Below are 25,361 nucleotides of genomic sequence, written 5' to 3' on the forward strand. Positions count from 1 at the left end.
CCATGAGTGAAATTCTCTGATCCCAGCTGCCTCTTTTAAGCAAGAGGTTTTGTATTAGGTATCATATCATTTAATTTAAAAGATTGTTTGCATGCCAAGTCTGTGAACCTTTTCCAGCTCCCATAAAGGATCCTTAATATATCATTTGTTGAGACATAACATAGACTGTTCGGTGGATGTATATATGAGTTTAGTGTTTGAAATGTCTGTAGTTTCATATCACTGTTAGGGAATGCACAGATCGGTCAATTGAAGTACAAGGGTAATTATCTCATTGAGTTAATTTGATTTAAAAAATTTCAGATTAGAAAATTTGCCATAATTCTACATGCATGCCGGGATCTTCAAAGCTAGTGTGTAGAGAGAGGAAAATAAAATGTGTTCATTGTGCCTGTTTTATAGAGACTTCATTTTATTTTATTTTATTTTATTTTATTTTGCATCTGATAATGTCAAACATTTTAGGGCAACCAAATTTTGTTAAATGGTAACCTATAACTATTTCCTTGAAAAAAGAAAAAATGTTTTAATCTTATTTAGCAATGCTGCTGATACTAAACATAATTAGTAGGCATTTCAACAAACTATTAAATTGTATTGTTCTATTTTCTTTAATAGATCCATGATTAGACTTCCTGTTCTGCAAGACGTCCCAGTATGCATGGTACTGGTAACATCAGTACCACTAGAGAGCCTGGAGTTTGCCTTTCTATAAAAGTAAGACAGCTTTTGTTCAATATTTTTTGTGTATTTCTAAGGTTTTCTTTTTATTGTTATCGGTTCTTCTGTGCAACAGCACAGCATAGCTTCTGTTATGCTTTCAGCAGTGCTACTTGCACATTCTATGGTTAACTTACATACCAGTATTGATGTTCTTCCACCAAAACATAGTTCCTCAAAAATAAGCTGAAATTTAGATTTGTTCAGAACATCAGTATTTATAAATAAAATGAGCTGATTTCTACAGTCATAAAACTACTATTTTTGGTGGGGTTTTATTGTAATAGAACTGAGAACATGGCCATACTACTTGGTCCCCAAAACACATAGAGAATTCAAGTACTGTCTTCAGCATAGTACCATGCTTTTGTTTTATGGATCCCATGTAATGGTCTTCCTTAAAGATCCTGCTATCTCTGGAGGATGGTTCTAGCCTTCATGGCTTTCCACAACACCACCTGCTGCCTCAAAATAAGGGTTTGCCTATGAATGGCTTGAAGTTCTTGATATTTGCAAAGGAGGGTCGAGCTGGGAGCAGTATTCCCCGAAGATTCATCCTGTAGCAGAGTCTGATGGTACTCTCCACCTCATGTATAGCTTGTCAGTATAAAGATAGGATGTAAAATAAGAACAATAAAAAGAAAACCTCAGAGAACCATTCAATATTGCAATAAAGCTGACTTGCATTATCCCCATAGGCAGACTCCATGCTCTAGTGGTGGTACTAACGTCACCAACTCTCAAAACATGCTGGGACATCTTTGTGGAGGGGGAAGTCATTGGTCAATGAGCAGCAACATCAAGGATCTTTAAAGGAAAAAAGGGAAAGGTAATACAGATTCTAAAAAGTGTTAAGTGACTGCTAATGTTTATTTAGCAATTCTGCTGATCATACTAACCTTGCAATGTTTTTCCAGAAAACATTGTAGTTCGTCTTAAAGGCTTCTCCACAGTCTTTCTCTCTCCCTCTTAGAATCATCTGACTTGAGATTTTCATGCTGCACTCGTGGGAATGTAAAAATGTGATTTCTTTTAAAATACCGTTACATTTGTTAGACCACCATATACTGTGCTTCTGCTGCTTTCAGAAACCAGATTAAACTGGGGTTCATTGACAAATTTTTCAGTGGTCATAATGAAGAGTTTATTGGCTTGCCAAGTTTTTCTCCAATATTAGACATGCACAACAGATGGTTGTAGTTTTAGAAGTTAGCATCATTGTCCCTAGGTAGGCTGCGCCTTTCAAGATCATTTTGCAATCCTCCCAGTGCACCCATTTCAAATGGCAGGCCTGTGCCTCCACTTCTCTTTGGGTTGGGATCCTGTAATCCAACCACCCTTTGTCTGAGTCTCTGGGATATTCTATGTTGCCAGTCTTAGTACCTTCCAGGCTTAACTGGCTTAGCACCTGGAAGGGTTTCCCTTTGGGAGCCTTTAATAGTATACAGCAAAACATGCAGTTTCTTCAAAACAGAGTATGATTTTTTTTTTTGCCAAAAGGTGCACAGCAATCAGAAACTGATGTAAAATGAGGCCTATGTTCATACCATCTTGCCTATGCTTGGCATTCCCTTCAAGCCCGTAGGTAGACATGACTTAGACTTGCTGTCCCCCATTCTCTAGGGAACCAAGTTACAGCCTACTTGCTGCAGACCCTGACTTTCGATCAATCTGGGTGACTTCTGCATCTGTGTCAGCACTCACTGACACTCCATGGTCACCTATCTCAATTCACTCAATCCCCCCTGCCCTTCCTTTTTTAGGCTCAGGGTCCTGTAATGGTTTAGTATTCTACTTCAAGCCCAGGATTAGCCTTGGAATAGTAAACCATTTAAACCTGGATGGAGCCAGTAGTGGATATTCCACAATTAATTTTTCCCATTGTTTCCTCAAGGATTCTTATCTATGTTATTGTTTTGATTTTCCTGCTTGTCCCCTTAATGGCCTCTTTTATCTAACTCCATAGCAAGAGAGCCATCATAAACACACAAAGGAATCTCTTCTCTTTGGTGACATCTGCATGAAATTACTTAACAGAAATCTTAATAAAAACAAGATTTATTAAAAAGAGAGAAAATGAATTTAAGAGAACTATTTCTTTAGCACATCTAGATTTACACTTCTCTTTAAGCTACTTGAGACAAGGCTTTATCAGTTTAGTTACAGAGGAGGGAAAAAAGCAAACTCTTCTGTAACCCATCTGGTCAGACTGGCAGCCTCTTTTGTTGTCCAGATACCAGGTCTTTTTTTGTCCCTCATAGACATGCTTATTAGATCCCTGCAACTCAATCAGCTTACTTGTCTAAATAAGCCTCCCCAGTTCCTTGCAATGTTGTTGTAGCCATGTTGGTCCCACCATATGAGCGAGGCAAGGTAGATAAGGTAATATCTTTCATTGGACCAACTTCTGTTGGTGGAATTGACAAGCTTTCGAGCTTCACAGAGCTTTTCCTCAGGTCTGGAGATGGTAACCAGAGTATCTGACCTAATCACAAGGTGTTGGGACAGATTAAGAACACCTTATGTTAACAGTCTGGTCTTTCCCTAATTCATGCCATAGTCCCTGCTCTCCGAACCAGTTTTCTCTACTTATCTATGCACATAATAGTGTTTGGGAACTGGCTGTATTCTGCAGGAGATGGATCATTGAGCTTAATATAATACAGCCATACAATACATTCTGGGCTTTCTCTCTTTCTAATACTATAAAGTCTAAGGGAGAGCAAGAGGAAGATTGAGGGGTGTGGAAGAGAGAATTCTATGAAAGAAGGAATTAAACCTTGAAGGACTACTAGTACATTTTTAATGGATAGCACTGCAGTGGTGCTGGCAGAGTGCTCTCTGCAGTTGTGTCTGACCTTTGCATAGAGATCAAATAGAGGAAGGGTAATTGTGCTCTTTCCTAGACCACCTAAGCAAGATCCAGACAGAGCCTAGTCCTAAATGCATTTTGATATTCTAAATTGTTTTTAACTTGTTCTTTTAAGATTGTTTGTAACTTAAATATGCAAAGACACTACAGATTTTCAATAGTAACCAAGGTCAGACCTGATGTTTTGCAAATAAAAACATTTTTCTCTTGCATCTCAGTCCTGTCAATCCTCTTAAAGTATAAATTATTAAAATAGCTTTTGATTCTTTAAAACCTTATCTGCTAAGATTAATATAGCAGCTCTTTTCTGCGTTTTTAAATAGTAGAAAATACAAGTTTTTTGAAGTTTTCAGCATATAGTTTGGTCAACAAAATAGTTAAAATTGAATCATAACAAAACGGGTGTACCTTATGACTTCCAGTATAATTACACAGACAGTGGTAACCTTTAAAATTCTCATTACTCATGACCTGAAATTTGTCAGTAAAAATTTGGAGACACTTATATTTGTAAAAACAGTACATCTCAGGTTTTAGTGACTTATATGCCAGGATAATACTACTGTATGTTGATTCTGAGGTTATTGAGGCCTATCATACATAGCTAACATTAATATAAACTCTTTTATATAAAAAGTGTGAGGTTACGTTATATTTTATTTTTTTACAAGATCTATTCTAATTTTTGTACTTGTTGTGCATGTGTTGCTACATCTTACAGTTTTGAGTGAACGTTGGTTGAACCATAGTTTGATCTTAACACATTTGAATATATAACCATGTACTAACACCAGGAAGTTTTACCCAGTGGTGCAAGTAGAAATCATTTCTTGCCGGCACACTGCACTCGTGAGAGGGACACAAAGGGAAGGCATGTGTGACCTCCCCACATCACCCTCCCACATGACTCCTCCCCGCCCCTAGCCCGGGACCCGCACGCTCTCCCCGTCCCCTCACCATGATTCACATCCATCCCACGTGTCCTGGGGGTGGGGAGGGTGGGAGGAACGGGACTCTGTTCTCCTCACGCTGCACCGGAGACTTCTGCTGTACAGACCCCAGGCAGGAGGACTCAAGATGCAGCTGCACAGAAGGGCTGGGGGAGGGCTCCTCCTGTGTCTTTCCGGTATGCTGTACCAGCTATAAATATCTTACTGGTACAGTGTACCGGAATGTACCACCATATTTACACCATTGGTTTTACCTCATTATACAGAATATATACCTGCTAAAAGTGAAAATCTTCTCACTCTTTTGTATATGAGTGTGACAGCTCTTGGAGTTTAGTGTTGGCATTTATTGGTTGCTCTGAGAGCAAGGAGAATCTGTTTCTTGCTACATGAAATAACACTTTTGAGGCAGCTGGTCACCACTTATTTAATGCCTCATGTACAGATTTGGTACAGTGTAGGTTTGGCTAAGACGACATGGATGAGGAACGTGATTTTTGACTATCACTAAACCTTGTAAGAAAAATATGAGAAACTCAAATCCAAGTGGGATATCTGCCAAGGTTGTAACTTGGAGCATTACTTTGCTCCAGCTCAGTCTCCACTGATATCCTTGGTGATGCTCTCCTACTCCACATCTTCACAGTAGGTCTAGGGAAATTGCAGGATTGCACTGGTAAGGTTATTGTAAAGACCTAGAAATATGTTAGTTTTTAAATATACCATATATTTTAGCAAATGTAAAAACAAAGTAGCTTGTAATGAAATACTTGTGTAAATTACAGATCACTCTTTTAAAGTTGTTAGAATTTTTAATTGTGTGTATTCTGTATCCACCACTACCATATGTGCAGTCTTTTGGTCACAAAGCTACAAGCTGTATGTAAGAAGTTCCAAAATATTAGGGCTACCAGTATTTAGGGGAAGTCACTCTGTTCCTAAACTTTTTTTAAATCTGTATGGCTAGATATTCCACTTCTGAATAAAAGAAAATAATAGCTTTTTCAACACAAAGAAGAGAAAATCCATTAGTAAACAAAAGGATTAACCCTTTTTCTAATATGAATTCCCTCTCTCTTTGCACACATCCAGTTTAAGATGTGAGTACTTTTTAATATTTACATTGCAGTAGTGACAAGGTGCCACAGTCAAGGTTAGTCTCTAAACATATGCAGAAGTGTGCTCAGAGTCCAAAAGAGCTTACAGTCTAAAAGAGCTAGGTCTACACTGGGGGGGAGGATCGATTTAAGATACGCAAATTCAGCTACGTGAATAGCGTAGCTGAATTCGACGTATCCTATTCGACTTACCCCGCTGTGAGGACGGCGGCAAATTGACCGCCGCGGCTCCCCGTCAACAGCGCTTATTCCTCCTGACGAGGTGGGAGTATGCGCGTCGATTCGGGGATCGATTTATCCGTCTAGATGAGATGCGATAAATTGATCCCCGAGAGATCGATTTCTACCCGCCGATCCGGGCGGGTAGTGTAGACTAGCCCTAAGAAAGATAGACATATATGAAGGATGGTGCAGGAGAGAGATACATATAATCAAATACATGCAATGTTTACACATATATACATTCACATTTTCAAAAATTATAAATAAAATGAGTCACTTACCTCCATCTGCTCCTCAGCCTAGCCATTACTTGATTGATTTCTTTAGAGGCATTACAGCAGAAGTGAATGTTGAGAAGGGATTGGTAGGGGCTGTATGCATGACTGTTTATATGAAGTTCATAATTACCAGGTTATTCTTTGCCTAGTGTTGTGTAAAATTGTACAATTTATTGAGAAGTATATTTGCAATCAGGCAGCTCTTCCATTTTTACTCAGGGAGCCAGAGTCTTTATGTAGCCTTCCAGCTCTGGTATAGTCACTGCTTTTTGTTTATAATGCCAACAGGACTTCAACCATCCTGCTCCATTTCGTGTTTCTTTGCTAAAAGGACCTAGAGTGGGAAGAGAGATTTTGTGACATCACAGTAGTTATGTGGTGACAAGCTGAGTTGTAATTATTTTTAAATGACCTTTTCCTGACCTTTTTCTTGCTCTTTGTTTGCTGCTATTGAATTCAGCTTATGGAAAGCCTATACTGCATTTCTATTTTTTTCTTATAACGAAAAACTTAACCAAGAGCTATATGGATAGAAAAAAGTGCCTAATTTTTGATTTTGCTAGAATGAAAATGTTCAAAATTGGGAAATGCCACTGTGATCAGAGCAAGATAGCACATTTCTGGAATTAAAGCCCTAGAAAATGGGAACTGTGATTTTACTAATCCTGAAATTCAAGGACATATTATTGCTATGACATTGTTTCTCAAAAAAAAAAAAACCTAGGTTGTCTAACAGAATTTTTTTCTCATGGAATCCCTCTACTAGATCCTTTTAGTTGTGACTAGGTTTATTTTGTTATTGACTGACAGTTTTAGATATGTTTGCATAAGGTATATGCTCAATAAGGGTTTGATCTATCAAATCTTCCTCTCCCAAATAGTTACATACATGGGTACTTCCATTGGCTTCAAGGACAAAGGCCATGTCTATGCTACCACTTATGTCGGCAAAACTTATGTCACTCAGAGGCATGAAAAAACCACACCCTGAGCAACATTAGTTTCGCCAGAATAAGTGGTAGCGTTCACAGCACTATGTCGGCAGGAGAGCTTCTCCTGCCGACGTAGCTACCACCGCTTATTGGGGATAGTTTAATTATGTCAACAGGAGAGCTCTCACCCATTGGCATAGAGCAGCTACATAAGAGATATTACATCGGCACAGCTGCATCGTACAGCTGTGCTCCTGCAAGGTCTCTAATGTAGACATAACTTTTATTTGCATGAATATGGGTTGCATCAACAGAGTCAAATGCCCAATTCTGCCTTCAATTACATGTACAGCTCTCAGTAATTTTAGCTCCACAGAGAACAAATGAAGGGCCAAGAGAATTTTTTTAAATTTAGTGTCACAGCAAAGATGAATTCAAAAACATACAAACATATTGCTAACTTCCTTATGGTTACTCCTGCAGTGTGAAACCATTGTCAGCCTAAGCTAATCTTGAGAGGACTTTAAAGTGTCTTTAAAAAAAAATTAATAGCAGAAATGTGTTGACATAGTGAATTCAGCTCTGGGAAGTGTGAGAATGATGTACTGTAGTGATGTAATAAAATGTAGATTTAAAGAGACACTGCAGTACAAAAACTTGAAGAAAAGATGGGGAAAGAAAAGGCCGCAGGAAACAATCTTTTTCATATGGCTTAGTATAAATTCAATTACAATAGCTGTATCTAGGAACAGAATTCATAAACAATTTTCACTTTGGGCTGTATTACTTCAGCATTTTCGATATATGAATAATTTTGTGTAGCATAGAATGCTATATAGTGGTGGATATGGAAAAAATGTCAAACCATTTTGTTAGAAGATGGTTGTTGTAAGTCTTATATCATGACACATTTATTTGAAATATGCATTTTTAATCAACCGACTTTCTATTGTCCTATAGCCTAAAGAAAGAAATCACTGCAGTGCCCCCTGCTGGTGAATGGCAGCTCACTGTTTCAGTAATGTCAGTGATTGACTGAACCAAACCCATTGCTGACATAAAGCCAAGGGTGATGCTGAAGACTGCCAGTTCATTTTAAATCACATCATTAAAATAACAGAAGTATATATCAATATAAAACTTCTGTTCACTGATTCCTCTTCATTTTTTAGACATGTGATGGTTTACTGCTGTTGAGTTTGGCTGAAAAAATACGAACACTTCACAAAAAAAATGTTTGTTTGTTAAACCTGTCCTGTTTTTATTCACTTGTCCCCTCCTTTTTAAATGAAAATTCTTTTTCTAATTAGCAATTCAGGAAATGCTTTCAGGGTGTGAACTTTTCCATGTAACATCTTGTATATAAGCACATATTCATACTTTCAATTAAAAAAAAAGTTGTTCAATTTAATCACCATAAAAATACTAGGACTGTGTATAAACCTCATGTAATCTTTAGAGCTTGTATATTAATAGTGGGGCAAAGCCACCAATCCATGCACAAAATGCCCATTGATTTCCCTGGGAATCTTTTTCCTGATTCTACAAAGGGAGTCCCATTGGGCAGAATAGGATGTAAGGCCCCAGTCCTACGAACACTTACTCACATAAGTTCCATTGGGACTAATTGTCCATAATGGTTGCAGGATCAGAACTTAGGCATGCAATATGTGGCTAGAAATGCATTTCCAGGATTTTTAATTATTTTAATAAATTGAGGAATTTTTAAGTGACATAAATGTTGCTGCTTTTATTGGTTAAGTAAAATTTAATTCCTCTGTACATCTGCAAATTCAGGAGATTTCATCTATAATCTGCCTTGCCTTTGCTTTCTCAAGACAAAATTTCCATAATGCATGATTATTAATTATATTTAATCTATAAAATTACAATGAAGAAGATATGAAGTTTAGGTACACTTTCAAATTCAATAATGATACTATCTGCATTACTAAAGATAACATTTATCACTACTTTCACTGTCAGTCCCCCTATTTTCATAAACTCATGGGCCAGGAAAGGGATTAGTCAGGACATGCAAGCACCACAGATTGACAAGAACCAAACGGATTTTTTTTTATGGGTCCAGCAACCACTCAGCCAAAGGCTAGCAGTGGATTTTTAGTAACTTGACTGTAAAATAGTTGCTCTTAGTATAATCTTGGCATAAAATGTCAAATGATAAAATAATTTCAAAACTTTAGTTAGTTAGTTAGTTTACAATTATAGTTTTTAGATTATCCAGCTGCAGTTGAAGTTTCGTGTTCTGATATTGGCCAAATACATTGTAAGGAATTTTTTTACAGGTAGCATGTGTAGCAAATATGCAATTATAATACATAATATGCATTGGGCCATATTCTGACCACATTTACGCTAAGGTTAATCCAAATGGACTCAATTGAAAATAAAGAAGTTACTTCTTATTTATCCAGCAGAACTGAGAGTTGAATTTGGCCCAGTGTGTGTTTATTATAGAAAGTTACTCAGATAAACTGCAGTGAACTTCATAAATACTTGCCAGCCTTTTAAAAGAAAAACCCATTTAAAACTTATCATTTACACAATAAACAAGTATTTGAAAATGCAATCACAAATCTTTTCAAGAGATCACAAATGTGTGAAAAAAGATGGATGAATAATCTTCAAGGATTGTATTATTTAACAAAATAAAACCCATGTTTAAAAATTATGATTAAATGTCACTGTTGTGGTACAAATGGACAAAAGGCAAATAGGTTTAAAACAGTGGCACAGATCTTTCTCTTGGGTACAATAGGCACAACTGAGAACTTGTAATCAGGCAGATTTTTAAAGAACATGTCAGCCTCAACACTGAATTTCCTAACTTTTGTTGGTTCATCTTAACAATGGTTAAGCAGAACTTTTTTTTCATTTCATTGCATGTCTGAAATGGCCATTAAGGTTCAAAAACAACAAGGAGTCTGGTGGCAGCTTTCGTGGGTAAAAACCTCACTTCTTCGGATCCGAAGAAGTGAGGTTTTTACCCACGAAAGCTTATGCCCAAATAAATCTGTTAGTCTTTAAGGTGCCACCAGACTCCTTGTTGTTTTTGTAGATACAGACTAACACAGCTGATACTTGACATTAAGGTTCAGTCATTTAAAACAGAACCCATTATATCTTTCTGTAGGACCCAGTCCTGCAAAGAAATGCAGTTCATCTGAAAAGAGCTTCTGTAGTGCATTAATATAATTGACTCCAATTTAAGCCCCTTTACGTTGCTAGAGTGGCGTAAAATGCATGAGTGTAAATGCACTTGTAGGGTTTTTTAATACTAAACTCCATATGTTCACATTTTTGAATAACTGTGTTTAAGTTTATAGACTAAGCATAATTAACCATCCATTACACATAACTTTTGTCTTGAAAGAGAAAAAGCAAAAAAGATTATTGATATCTTCAGAATTTGCTCTTAACCAATTTGATTATTAGCAAAAAATATTTTAAACCAAACTTTTTTTCAAATGGTCACCTAATAAGTTGATGAATAACTGAAAGTGAAATATATGTGCAGTGGTGTTATAGCTGTATTGGTCACAGGATATTAGAGAGACAAAATGGGTGAAGTAATATCTTTTATTGGACCAACTTCTATTGGTGACGGAGACAACTCTGAAGAAGAGCTCTGTGTATCTCAAAAGCTTGTTTCTCTCACCAACAGAAGTGGGTCCAATAAAATATATTGCCTCACCCAGCTTGTGTCTCTAGTGAAAGATATGTATATCTAACCATTTATTATGTGTGTCTAATGCTATTCCAATAAGGTTTTCTCAAAAAATGTTTCTTTACTTATAGTCTGTTCCGGCATATTCTGTAATTTCTTTTTAGGACTATTGTACCTTATTTTTTCACTACCTTAAGACTGTATACATACATTCCCTTCTGTACTCTGAATAGCAATCCTTCCAGGGAACTTTACTAAAGAGAGACATTTTTGAGATATTTCAAGTACTGTGTTTGTAATTGCTGTTGTGTCATGGTGCTGAGAAATGTTAGGGGGTGTTTTGGGAGGTTAATTTCATTTTTTTTTCTGCTTCAGCTAAAAAATTAGGAATTACAGATGTGCCCACTGAGGTGGTTACCTTTATTTCCCATGCAACACAAAACCGATTGAGAACAGTGATAGAAAAAGTAACAATGGTAACACAGCACCGAATGGAATCGCACAAAGTAAGTATGTAGAGACGTGGTACTGAATGCTGTCCAATTATATGGTTTGAGGTATTTCAGTAATAAATCTATTCTTTCCTTTCTGAGCAGACTATAGGTGGAATATCTGCACTGTTCGTGGCATGGTTTGGTCAGAATTTACCCATGCTTAATTAATGAGAGTTGGTAGGTGCCTTTCTCTATGATAGAACTTGTCCATGGAATGTTGCCTTTAAATCCCTGTAGTCTGATTATTTCAGTTAACAATACTAAAATCTCTTGTGGGACAGCAGTTAAACTGTTCCTAAACTGTGGGTCACGGTTGAAATTGCTGTTTCTCAGTGCCTCATGGACATCTCTGAACCATGGTAACCACATCTTGGATTGAAATTGCTTTCCTTATGTGTAAACCTGCTTTTAAAAGAGCTTATAATTCTACTTCTTGGCTGTGAGAAAAATTAGTATGTACTGTTACAAATAGAATTAGCTGAAAGGAACATTGATCCAAGTAATGAATACGTCAGAGACTACAAAGATGAGATCTTGCGTACTGGGCTGAAACTGAAATGAAAAATGATAATTTTAAATCAGCTTTAAATGTTTTATAATGCATAGCTAGTGTATTTTCATTAATAATGGAGGGAAATACCACATATTTTTCTTAGACCAGCAGTCTCAAAATTCAGAGGTTCAACACTGAATAATCAATGACATTTTCTTTGAAAATAACATTTCAAGTTAAAATTGTCCTTCTGAGCCTGTTGCATGATTGTAATTTTACAGAAAAGTGACATAATTTGGGTATCTGACACTATGGGAGCTCTGGTAAGAGACTGCAAGCTAGTTTCTGACCACTGGTAATAAATAGAAAATCTTTAACAAGCAAACCAAGTTTTTATTCCTTAACCTTAAATACTAAAGAGATTTTTATGCCTGTTAACCTCTTCAGCCTGCTTTGATACTAGTTTATGATCACAGAGCAAGTGGCAATTTGGACCCCTCTTAGACCGTTTTAGGTGGACCCTTCAGGTGACTGGCTTGTCTTTCTTCACCTCCAAGATGCCACCCCATGGTCCAGTCACACTTGGACTGGCTCTCGGGGAAACCGAGGGGCTGCATCCCAACTATGTAAACGCAACAGGTCCAATTGTACTTAACTAGCATCTGCAAGACCTCATCTTTTAGGAGTCTGTGACTAGTGGCTGATTAAAGTGACTGAAATTAAACATCTTGTTTATTCATCCAAAGGTACATAGAGACCCAGACACCCTGCCACATCCTCTATGTGAGTCTCTTAGAGACTCATCTCCGGCCACTGCTGCTCGGTTATTCCCACCTTTTTCTCTTCCCTAGGCCAGGAAAATTAGTAGTTTAGTATCCCCTTTGATCCCAGGCTTGGGCCCAGGAAAAATAAACCTTGCTACCATAGGCAAGAGGGTATTCCCCAATTAATAATAAATACATTAATGGAGATATCCTATCTCCTAGAACTGGAAGGGACCTTGAAAGGTCATTGAGTCCAGCCCCTGCCTTCACTAGCAGGACCAAGTACTGATTTTGCCCCAGATCCCTAAGTGGCCCCCTCAAGGATTGAACTCACAACCCTGGGTTTAGCAGGCCAATGCTCAAACCACTGAGCTATCCCTCCGTATAGCTTCTCAATAGTTTATTTCTCCGACAGCGCCTTATGTATGTCATTGTTTTGTTTCCTATTTGTTTCCTCCCATCAACTTCCTTTACTTTAACTCCCTGCAGTAAAGCAGGATAGTATCAAGCAGATAAACAGAGGTGCAATGTGATGTTCATAAAAAAACATAGATTACTCCCTCATTCTCCATAAAAATGTCTGACGTGCTCCCGTACAACCAGTGTCATAAATAATTGTTGAGTGCTGACGTTATGTTCATAGTCTTTTTGCCTTACTTTTGTCCATTTTATTTTTAATATAGATCTGTTTTTAACTTGTGTTTTAAGCTGTAAATGTTTTTTGAAGTTCTACATATTATGACAATTTCTGTAACTATATTCCAGTTAACTATAAAAATAGGACCTGCAATTTATATCTAGGTTTAATTATCTACTATTTAATCATAAAATTAAACGCAACATTTTTTCAGTTAGTTAATCCATTGTTTTGATTTATTTAAGTGTCTGATACCTCTGACATTGATTAATCAGTCCATATATTTTGTATTTAAAAATATGTTAATTAAATAATTTTATCAATTACTTGTGTAGCTACAGTATAACAAATAAGTCTGTTGGCTTCATTCTCTTTTTGTAATAAATTGGTGCACCATGTATATCTTGTTTGTTAACACTTAGGGAAGATTCTAAGGCATAGTAGTTTAAAAGCCTGCATGGATTTATAGCTTTATTAAGATGACTTGTTTCTTATTTCCCAGGAGGATGAATGGTATGAACAGGCTACAGATGTTCGATCACAGCTGAAGTTTTTTGAACAGTTGGAGCATTTAGAAAAGCAAAGGAAAGATGAACAAGAGAGGGAAATTTTGTTAAAGGCAGCCAAGGTACCTGTTTTATTTCCTTTTTAAAAAACAAATATTTACATAAATAGTAGCATTTATGTATCAAAAGCTAGTACAGTATAACAAAAAAAAGTATATATACATTGGCCAAGTTCATCCAGGATAATGTAGGAGAGTTTGCATAAGTGACTTCTAGATGTACCCAGTGTTAGCAGAGCCCACTGGGGGCCAGGGAAAGGAGATTCACAGCTGCCTCCAACCTTGCCCTGGGCTGTATTTACACCAGGGGAGAGGCAAAGCTGTAACTTTTACACCAGACTTTTAGGGTAACTGCCAGTGTGACCCTCTTCACAAAGCCACAGTGCGTAATCAAGCTCAGCTGCCCTTCTCAGTGCTCTGACCCGTGTAACTTCCCCCCTTGCAAGTGCACATGCAGTAGCTTTTCACCAGTGCACGTTAGTCCACGTGCTCAGGTTGGATCCCCAAGAACCTTTGCCGCCATTTGTGCTGTCATAAGCCCGATGTAATACATTCTGCTGGAAAATTTTCCCCATTAGGGATAAATTGGCTGATCTGTACTGAAACTTGAGACCAGCTCTAATACTACTAGTATTATATGAAGACATTTTCCATTTAAACAACTTTTCATTTAGAGTTTTGTAAACTGATAGTAATAGTACATTGTATGTCGTTCACATAAACAAGTTATGTTAAGCAGGTATCCAGTTTAAAATTTAAAAAAAAGGAAACTCAGGTGATTAATCCACTCTCAATGCACTGGGTTATCCTGATTCAGTATAGTTATTGTAATCTGTAAAATCATTCCTGCCCTGTTCTGGAGCAGTGCCAAGCACTGCAACTCCCATTGACGTCAGTGGGAGATGTGGGTGTTCAACTTTTCCCAAGCTCAAGCTTCTGTTGTAATGAGGCCTCTAGATCTAGATGACAATGGATAAGATTTTCCAAGGAGTGTAAGGGAATTAGGTGCTCGACTCCCACTGAATTTTAACAAGTGCCTAACTCCATTATGTCCTTTTAAAATCCCAGCCTATATCTGCAGTATTTAAACACAGTGCAGTGAGCCAGTGTTGGATTTTCACTTTTAATTCTCAATTTTCAAGATATTTTGTTTCATTAATTGGCTAAATTCCGCTCGTTTGCATCAATGTAATTCTGAAGCAATACCACATGGGCATAGAATCTCTCCCAATATATGTAGAAATGCTGGTGCGGTAATTTCTAAATACCTTCATTTGTCTGATTGAATTCTGAACGTTATGATTTCACAGTTCTTCTGGGATTCAGATGGGGAGGGATGCAACACCATAATCTGAGTGTCCCTAGCCTCTATTTGCCAGAAGCTGATAGTGGTTGACAGTGGATGGATCACTTGATGCCTGCCTGTTCTGTTCATTCCCGCGGAAGCACCTGGCATTGGCCACTGTCAGTAGACAGGATACTGGGCTAGATGGACCATTGGTCTGACCCTGCATGGCCATTCTTATGTACTTATATTCACAAACACATCACTGCAGCTTTTTTAAGTTTATCTTGAAGCCTGGTGCCTGTATTTTATGAGCCTATCTGTAACATATACTATAAAGATTGCTGATTTTGATACGCTCAGCATAAGATACTTCAACGTTATTTCTAGGGAGCAGCCCTGCATTGGATTGGTTATGAGGATACACTAGATGACCTAATTAGTCTTTTATATCTCTAACTGCAGTGATTATAAGGTAATTTACAAATAGGCTTATTATTTACCCTTTGTTCTTACAATTTTAATCTTCCTAATTGTCTTTATTGCCCCTTGTATTTATACAGTTTAGTTACATATACAATATCCACAAGAGGGACAAAATGGGGGAAATCAGTACCCTTTTTAAAGAGTTGATGTTCCTAATTTTGTTCCATTTGTTCTTACAAATGAAGACTGGCCTTCAGAAAGAGCTTCTATCAATTTAAGAAATTAGTTTAAGTTAATTTTTTAATGGGCTGAAAAGAAGAATTGACTCATTCAAATGCTTTCCTCTCATCTAAGTATCCTAACAGACTCCAGAGCTTGTTAGACTGGGTGGAAAGGATGATACTCATTTGTCTTCTGCTAACTTAAACTGCCTATCTCTTTTTGATAAAGCCTTATCATTAGTTACATTTGGGAAGAATATTTTTCTGGGTCTCTTGTCAACTGTTTTTTATTTTTAAAATAGTGGCTAAGAGAACCAGCTGGTCCAGTTTGTCACACTTTTCTCCCTTTCCTAGCAGACATGTATGCATGTTTCTTTTGGTTTAATTGGGATTTTAGAACTTTCCAGGAAGACATAAAACAATTTAGCCATTGCTCCTCTGAACTAATCTTTACATTCTTAAAACACCAAAGAAAATCATTCCGGACCAGAAATGTTTCCTGATGCCAAGAGCTTTACAACTTTTCATTAATTCCAGTGTAAATGGGACATTTTATTTAAGCCCCTCATTTTCTGTGTTTTGTTTTTCATTCTGTTTTGCTTTTTGAAGTTCATATTCTTTCGCTATGTCGCATTCTCACAACAGTATAAATAGGCCTGTTAATTTCCCCTTACTGATTCTTTGAATGCAAGCCAGAAGGTATCATTATTACTTCATGTGTCATTTCCCCCAAAGTGTGCTCTTACTACTTCTTCGAGTGCTTGGTCATGTTGATTCCATGCTAGGTATGTGTGCGTCCACGTGCACAGTTGTTGGAGATTTTTGCCGTAGTGGTATCCATAGGGCCGGCTGTGGCGCCATCTGGAGTGCCACGCTCATGCAGCGGTATATCAGGTGCTGCCAGCACTACGCCCTTTCAGTTCCTTCTTACCGCCGGTGACGGGTGGTTGGAGCGCCTGGCCTTGCTTGGCAAGAGCATTAGCAGTTCTTCACTGTTTAGATCGTTCTCCTTTGTTGTTTAGTGGAGTGATTAGTTAGCTGTTAAGCGTTTTAATAGTAGTTTAGTGGTTAGAGTCTTGGCTGGGACTCCCGCTCCCCAGGCTTCAAGCGAGTTCTGAGTGTAACCAGCCGATGCACATCAGTGACCCGCACGATAGCTGTTTCAAGTGCCTGGGGGAGTTCCATAGAAAAGACGAGTGCCAGATCTGCAAAAACGTTCATCTCCAGACTCAGGAAGAGCAGGACATTTGATTGCAGGCCCTCCTAACGGATGCTATTCTGTGCCCGGCATCAGAGCCCTCACACTCGGACTCCATGCTTTGGCATCGGCATGCAGTGCACCCCCAGTACCAGAATCCGCCTGGCACTGTTCTCCCTCACTGTTACCGAAGAAGCAGTCTAAGTCGACTGGTCCGCAGACACTGCGCAAGAAGGGAACTTCAGGCAAAGGGCTGGTGTTAGGCCTTGTTCCCACTACGGAGGCTCTCAGAGGTAGCGCTGTGGTTGGACCCCCTAGCCCAGACAGAGACCCACCTCCAACTTCGGGGAGCAGTAGGGGGTCCCAGCCCATCGCAGTGCCATCTGCGCCTGAAGCGGGCCCAGCGGCCAAAAAACAGTTAGGCCAACTGGCACCTCAGATGCCTGGCAGATCCCGCCAAGATACCACTTGTACTGACAATCAGGCCGGGTATGGGGCCACCCCTGAAGGTAGTGGAGTGTCTCCAGTCCCTGGAACGCCGGCGTCGTTCCCCTTCACTACACCCAAGGACCCTGGTACTGCAACCTTGGTCTCCGGCCAGCAGGCCCAGATCTCCAACACCACTGTCCCCAACAACAAGATATAGGACTCTGGAGTCACGATGCCAATCCCCATATTCACGGTACCATCAGTCCTCCCACCAGAGATTGCCAAAGTGCCGATCACCATCGCCTTGTAGATCTCCCAGGCATTGGTCCCATCCAGTAGGGTACTGTTCCTGGTCGCGGCAAGAGGGCCGTGGCACCAGGGCCCTGGTACCGTTCTTTGGGCAGGCACTGGCCCTCAACTTCCCCATACCGGTCTCCAACGAGGGTCAGTGGACAGACTCAGGCTTCAACAGCCCTGCCCTGGTCACCAGAAGGGCAGTGATCCAGGTCAGAGGGCCAGTTCAGCCCTTCCCCCATAAAGGGCGAATAGTCTCCTAGCCAGGAACCCGCCAAGGTGCCTTTGGCACCAGTATGGGGTCCAGAACAATGGCCCGCCCAGTGGCAATACTGGAACCTGTGTGTGTGTGTGTATGCCTGGCCTGTTATGCCGGTACCGTACTCCCACCGCTCCTCCCAGGCTCCATCGGACAAGCTACCCCCGGCACATGGAGATGAGGCGGCGGCAGGGCCCTCACAAACCAATAGCGCACCCCCCCCCCAATGACTTCGGGGAGCACCAAGCCCTACTCAAGAGAGTTACTGCCAACCTGAAGTTGGAGGTCAAGGAGCTAGTTGAGGAGTCCAACCACTTCTTCAATGTCATTCCCTCCTCCGCCCCAGCCCGGGTCATGTTGCCCATTCACCCAGCGGTCCTGAAAATTGACAAGTCTGTATGGCAGACCCCATCTTCCATTCCACCCACATCCAAGAAGGCGGAAAAGAAGTACTATATCCCTGCAAAGGGGTTTGAATACCTGTTCACGTCCCCTTCTGCGGGGTCCCTGGTCCGCTGTCAATGAGAGGGCCAGGCGAGTGGCACCCCCAAGAATAAAGATGCCAAGAGGCTGGACTTGTTTGGCAGAAAGATTTATTCGACAGCCAGCCTCCAATTTAGGGTATCTAACCATCAAGCCCTACTCGTCAGATACAATTTCAACCTGTGGGACTCCATCAGCAAGTTCAAGGAGAGTCTCCCACAGGATCAGGATCAGGAGTTTGCCACCTTGGTGGAGGAGGGCAAGGCTGTGGCCTCATCCCTCCAGATGGCCTGGAATGCCACAGACTCAGCGTCCAGTGTGGTCGTCTCTGCGATAACCATGAGGCATAGCTCCTGGTTTCAGACCTCTGGGCTGTCCCAGGAGATGCAAACAGCTCTCCAGGACCTCCCTTTTGAGGGAATGGGGCTATTCTCGGAGATAACTGATGCAAGGCTCCATGCCTTAAAGACTTACAGGCCACCCTCCGCTCCCTGGGCCTGCATACTCCTCAAAAGGCTAGTTCCACCCCCCACCTCTCCACTGTCATCGAGATCTTTGGGTGCCTACAGAAAGAAGGACAGAGACAGGGGCTTTAAGCGACACCACCAGTCATCATCTTCTCCCCTGCCCAGTCTGGTCCTTCCAGGGACCAAGACAGCCAAAAGCAGTCATTTTGAGGGTGCGCCCAAGGACAACGCTCCAGTCAATGCACCAGATCCCTGTCTTCCTTAATTGCCACTACCCTTTCCGGTCAGTCTGGTCTCATATCACCTTGAACCGCTGGATGCTTGATAGAGTTTTGTCGGGCTACACCCTGCCATTTATAGCCGACCAACCCTTCTATCCCCTTTCCTTGTCCCTCTTCAGGGACCCTTCTCATAAGCAACTACTTGTTCAGGAGGTTGAAAACCTCCGGTGCCTGGGGGCAGTGGAAGAGGTTCTGCAGAACATGGAAGGAAGAGGATTCTACTCCCACTATTTTCTAATTCCAAAGGCAAAAGGGGGCCTCAGACCTATTCTAGACCTGCGTCGCCTCAACAAATCTCTCAAAAAGTTGAATTTTCGCATGGTCTCCCTGGCCTCCATCATTCTATCCCTGGATCCAGGAGACTGGTGCACTGCCCTCTAGTTAAAGAACGCTTATTTCCATATTTCCATTTTCCCAGGGCACTGGCATTTCCTCCATTTCACATTGGGCCAACGCCATTTCCAGTTCACTGCAATGCCCTTTTGTCTCTCGTCATCCCCAAGAGTGTTCACAAAGTGTATAGCACCAGTGGCCGCTTACTTGCGACGTTGGGGAGTCCAAATCTACCTGTACCTCAATGATTGGTTGAAAAGGGGCCGGTCCTTGGATCTTGATCTGGTCTGTTCCACCTGTCGCACCCTGGGCCTAATAATAAATGAGAAAAAGTCAGTGCAACACATAGAATTTATCGGGGCGGTACTCGACTCCACTTGGGCCAGCGCCTTCCTCCCCGAGACTCGATTCCAAGCCATGGTGGACCTCATCTCTGCATGCCCAACCGGAGACTGATAGGTCACATGGAGGCATGCACTCACGTGGTCCGGCATGCGTGACTCCACCTCAGAATCCTACAGGCATAGCTGGCATCAGTCTATGTCCCCAACCGGCACAGCATGGACTGGGTGGTCAGGATTCCAGACATGTACTGTCATCTCTCGCCTGGTGGCAAGATCCCATGTCGGTGCCGGAAGGAGTCCCCTTCACGGCCCCAGTCTCGTCGATGACTCTTGCGATGCTTCAAACTTGGGATAGGGAGCCCACCTGGGTAATCTCAGTATGCAAGGTTTTTGGTCCAGTCACGATCGGTCCCTGCACATCAACATCAGGGAACTCAGGCGGTTCGCCTACCCTGCCAGGCCTTTCTGTCTTACATACAAGGCGTGGTGGTTCGGGTCCTGACAGACAACACAGCCACAGTCTTCTATATCAACAGGCAGGGCAGAGCCAGGTCGTCTGCCCTCTGTCAAGAAGCCCTCTGGCTCTGGGACTTCTGTCTGCAGCACAATGTCCATCTCATAGCCGCTCACCTCCCAGGGGCCAAGAATGCTTGGGCAGACTGCCTCAGCAGGACATTCTCGTCTTGCTATGAGTGGTCCCTTACCCAGAGATGGTCAGTTCTATTTTCCACAAGTGGGGAACTCCCCAGGTGGACCTATTCGCATCCAGGCAGACCAGAAAATGCCATGTTTTCTGTTCGTTTCATGACATGGACAGAGGATCCCTTTTGGACGCCTTCCTGCTCCCGTGGTCGGGGCCTCTGATGTATGCCTTCCCTCTGGAGCCATTGCTGCCCAGGGTCCTCATGAAAATCAAGCAAGACAGGGCAACGGTCATCCTCATCTGCCGGCGTGGCCACTCCAACGCTGGTTCAGTACCCTGCTGGAACTCTTAGTGGTGACCCCGTTCCAGCTGCCACTCAGGGCGGACCTGTTGTCCCAGAACCATGGCAGGGGTTGCATCTGATGGCTTGGCTGCTGCATGGCTAAACACGCAGGAGCGGCGGTGCTCGACCAGGGTCCAGCGAAAACCCTCCATCAGAGCGACCTGCCTTGCCAAATGGGAGCGGTTGACCTACTGGATTGTAGATATAGGTGTCTGTCCTGAGCGAGCTTCGTTGCAACTCATTCTAGACTATCTCTTGCAACTCATTCTAGACTATCTTTTGCATCTCAAGCTCCAGGGTGTGTCACTCTCATCAATCAAAGTCCATCTAGCAGCCATTTCAGCCTTCCACCCGCTGCTCGAGGACCGGTTGGTTTTCTCTCAGGATATCACGGCCAGATTCTTAACTGCCTGGAGTGCCTCTACCCTCACATCAGGGATCCTGTTCTTCCGAGGGACTTGAATCTGGTGCCATCATGGCTCATAGATCCCCCCTTCAAGCCTCTGGCTTCCTGCTCTTTCCTTCTCCTCTTCTGGAAGGTTGCATTGCTGGTTTCAGTGATGTCGGCCCGCCGGGTATCCAAAATTCGGGTGCTCACCTCGGAACTGCCTGAAACAGTCTCCTGCAAGGACAAGGTCCAATTAAGACCACACCCGGCCTTCCTTCCCAAGGTAGTCTTTCAGTTTCATTCGAGCCAAGACATTTACTTACCAGTCTTCTTTCTGAAGCTGCATAAGTTGGAGGAGGAGCGCAGACTATGTGCCCTGGATGTCAGGAGGGCTCTGGCTTTCTACATCGACAGGACCAAACCATTCCGTAAGTCGACACAATTATTCGTCGCTGTGGCCGACAGGATGAAAGGTCACCTGTATCCACTCAAAGAATTTCTCCTTGGATCACTGCCTGTATTCGCTTCTGCTATGATCAAGCGAAGGTGCCGCCGGCGGCAATCATCACCGTCCGCTCTACCAGGGCTCAGGCCTCTTCGGCAGCCTTTCTGACCCAAGTGCCTATCCAGGACATCTGTAGGGCAGCCACCTGGTCATCGGTCCATACCTTTTCATCCCACTACGCACGTACCCAGCAGGCTCGGGACGATGCTGGCTTTGGTAGAGCAGTACTATAAGCCGTTAATCTGTGAACTCCGAGCCCACCACCATAGATACTGCTTGTGAGTCACCTAGAATGGAATCGACATGAGCAAGCACTCGAAGAAGAAAAATCGGTTACCTACCTTTTCGTAACTGTTCTTCAAGATGTGTTGCTCAAGTTCATTCCATTACCTGCCCTCCTGCCCCTCTGTTGGAGTTGCTGGGAAGGAACTGAGAGGGCATAGGGCCGGCAACACTTGATATACTGCTGCATGAGCGTGGCACTCCAGAGGGCGCCACAGCCAGCCCTACGGATAACACTAAGACAAAAATCTCTGACAACTGTGCATGGGGGCACGCACACACACCTAGAATGCAATGGACATGAGCAACACATCTCGAAGAACAACTGTTACAAAAAGGTAGATAACCATTTTTTCTCTGAATTTGCTCTACTACCTGTGGAATCCTTTAGTAAGTTTCAGCACTGAGCCTCAAGAACATACAGTATTTGATCATCCCCATCCTAACTGTCAGTATTAGCAACATAGGTGGATGGTCTAACCAAGTAAGCTTTGCCTGTCTTACTTCTTTTTAGGTTTCTATGCATATTATCATGAGTTAAAATAGCCTTGAGTACCACTTGTATGAGGAAACTGTAAAATCAAATGGTCAGGGTTAGCAGGAAACAAGTTAAAATGTCTTTAAAAAAAATCTTTCTATGTCATCTCAAACTATCTTCCTTTTGTGGCATGTTCTCATTCTCCTCATGTAGGATTATGCTCTATTATGTGTGTTCAGATAGATACACTTTTAGAGTGGTTTATATTTGTGATAAGGAAGAATTTGTTTTGAGCACCCATCTTTTAGTTACTTTTATTGTTTTCCTCTTTCATTTCTTTGTCTCAAAGTCCTGTGACTATTATAGCTGAGCCTTACTTTGTTCTATTTTATCACATACCTTTTCATTACCGTTTCTTAGAGTATTACAGTGCCCCTATTGATCCTTCCATATTTGTAAGTGTCAGACTATGAGCTCTTTCTCTCTCCTTTTGTTCCACAAGTTTCACCCATTATAAATACTTTGAAATATTATATGCTAAAATTATGCACATCTTAAATGTTTGTGTGGAAATAGAACTATTACTTATCTTTTGTTCATTTTTTTCATTTTCTATTTCTTTTTCCTTTATGTTTCTGTTTCTGAATTCTTTTCTTCTCATCTTGCATTCCTTTCAACATTTTATCTGTTTGCAAACTATGCTCTTCTGAATTATTTTCTCTTTTTCGTGATGTTTGTTTTCCTTTCTGTTATTGTTGGATGTTGGGGAGATCAAGCATCTCTTATCCATTACTTCCAGAATAAAACCATTTTGATTTATAAGAGTCTGATCTTGCAAAATTCCAAGTGCCCTTAAACCCTGCTGAAACAAAGATCTAGAAAATAAACAGAAATGCAACAACCTGAATTCTGACAATTACAGAAGGATTGAATAATGGATTTGTAACTAAAAGATTGAACAATCTTGTGTGAAACTATAAGAAACCAACTGTATGAAAATGATGAATCCATAGATCTGCTCCAAACAAGCAGTAGATGGTGGACAACAGATATTATAAATATTACAGTTATTAGGTATGATAGGTGCAGTATAATATAAAAATATGAATGCATAAGTGTACAAACAAATTATCCATGAAAGGAGTGTCATGTGATCTATACACCAACGGGTTATCACAGAATCTGCCTTCCTACTCAGTCAGAGATGATTGGCAACCTACAGCAGCTGTGAGGATAAAAGAGCTGTAAGACTGGAAGGGCAGGGCAGCTTCCAGAGAGAGCGGAGGGACTGTGGAGAAATGCTCCTGCCAACAAACTGAGAAGCTGCCTGAGAGAAACCACCACTCCAGAGAGGGAGAAACAGAACAAGAGGCTAGAAAGCCTGCAGAGGTAGGAAGCAGTTCAGGGAACAGCACGGTACTTGAGAAGGGTTAACTCTGGCTCCTCTGAACAGGGGACCTGAGCTGGGACCCATGTGAAGTGGGCTGGTCTGAGTTCCTCTATTGCTTCCACAAATTAAGAAGGGAATAGTCAATGGCTACGAGTGAGTGGCCAGAGGAGAGACTCCGAGACCATTAGACTTTGAGTTCCTTATTTTTGGACTTTTCTGTTATACAGAGGCAATACCATCTTCATACTCCTACTTGATATTCTCCAGTTTATACATCCAAAGATCATGTTCATCCCTCATTTGAGTCTCCGATTTCTAGGATACATTCCCCCATTTTATATGTGTGACCTTCCTAGATAGCATGACCTTGCATTTGATTGTATTAAAATGCCTGCATTTCAAAAGAGGCCAGGCAGTGCAAGCAGTCCAGGTTGGTCTGTATAACTGATCTGTAATTATTTTATATGTTCTTCCAAGTCCCTGATGAAGATACTGAATAGCATTGAGATGATTCCATTTGGGTTTTTGCCCAAAGTCTACAGAATCTTGCAGTAATTTGGTTAGGAATTTTCCCCTAACATCACAAAATTCTAAGATTATACAACTCCAGTGATAGTCTGCTGTAAATTTTAATAGATAATTTCAATATTTTAAGCTTTAAAATGCAAAATGTTCTCTGAATAAAGTTCTCCAAATGTGCTTTGTGGCCAATGATATTGGGAGAGCCAGTGTCAAATCTGGACTGGGGCTTCCATTTTCCCTGGTTTCCCAAGGTGACTCTTGAGTGTCCAGTGCTATAGTCCAGCAGTAGTTAAATGACAGAAGCAATTCCCCATTCTTTGGGCTGGAGGTCATGTGGTATACTGTGGCTGCTGTTTCTTAGCAAGGGCTTCATGAGACTCTTACTTGAATGGAAAGAGCTCCCTCCCTGATTCGCCTCTTCTCTGAAATATCGTATTTCTTGGTGGCACCCATACTTTAAAATATTGTTCTGTCATTTCTTGTTGCTCAGGCCACATGGACTGTGTATAAGTATATGTGACAGAAGAAATTGTGACGTTGAAAGGAAAAATATCTATGGAAGTGAGGAAGGGAAAATCGTAAATCATCTACCATTCTGTGGGTATGATGGGTGTGGGAAATGCCCAACTTGCAGAAAAATGGGTAGAGAGTAGAGTCTGTCCTGGAGATTGAGGGTAAGTACAGTGGTTTATATTAAGAAGGGAGTTTTGTCTTACCATATTACTGATCTTACTATACATTGTGATATATTTCTATTCTTACAATATAATATGATAATCTCATACAGCATAAGAGAAATGATTACTTTTTAATGTAAACCACTCTATGGGTACATCTGTCTGTATTTTTTAAGTTATGGTACTTAACTCCAGTTGATCTTTTCTTTTTTAAATTGTCTTGCTCTGTAACATTCATATTTAAATGATCCTAAATAACTTGAGGGACTGGGGGGCTCAGAGGATTGGTAAAGGAGTAATGAACCTTTCCCCCCACGTCACCTCCAGTTCATATGTGACCCAGTTTCATAGTGATTGAAAGTTATTACTATCTGATAGCT

General features: G+C 41.1%; 1 protein-coding gene across 1 annotated transcript in view; it reads left to right on the plus strand.

The window, feature by feature from the left end:
* The window catches only part of LOC128848829 (transcription initiation factor TFIID subunit 4-like), a 208,415-nt gene that overhangs the window by 67,102 nt on the left and 115,952 nt on the right, over positions 1–25,361 (plus strand). Inside the window, exons 11-12 of the mRNA XM_054049034.1 lie at positions 11,156–11,286; positions 13,671–13,796. Coding sequence (XP_053905009.1) covers positions 11,156–11,286; positions 13,671–13,796 — 257 coding nt within the window. The remainder of the gene's footprint in view (positions 1–11,155; positions 11,287–13,670; positions 13,797–25,361) is intronic.

The sequence above is a fragment of the Malaclemys terrapin genome, chromosome 14 (genome assembly GCF_027887155.1).
Source record: "Malaclemys terrapin pileata isolate rMalTer1 chromosome 14, rMalTer1.hap1, whole genome shotgun sequence".
NCBI classification, from domain to species: domain Eukaryota; kingdom Metazoa; phylum Chordata; order Testudines; family Emydidae; genus Malaclemys; species Malaclemys terrapin.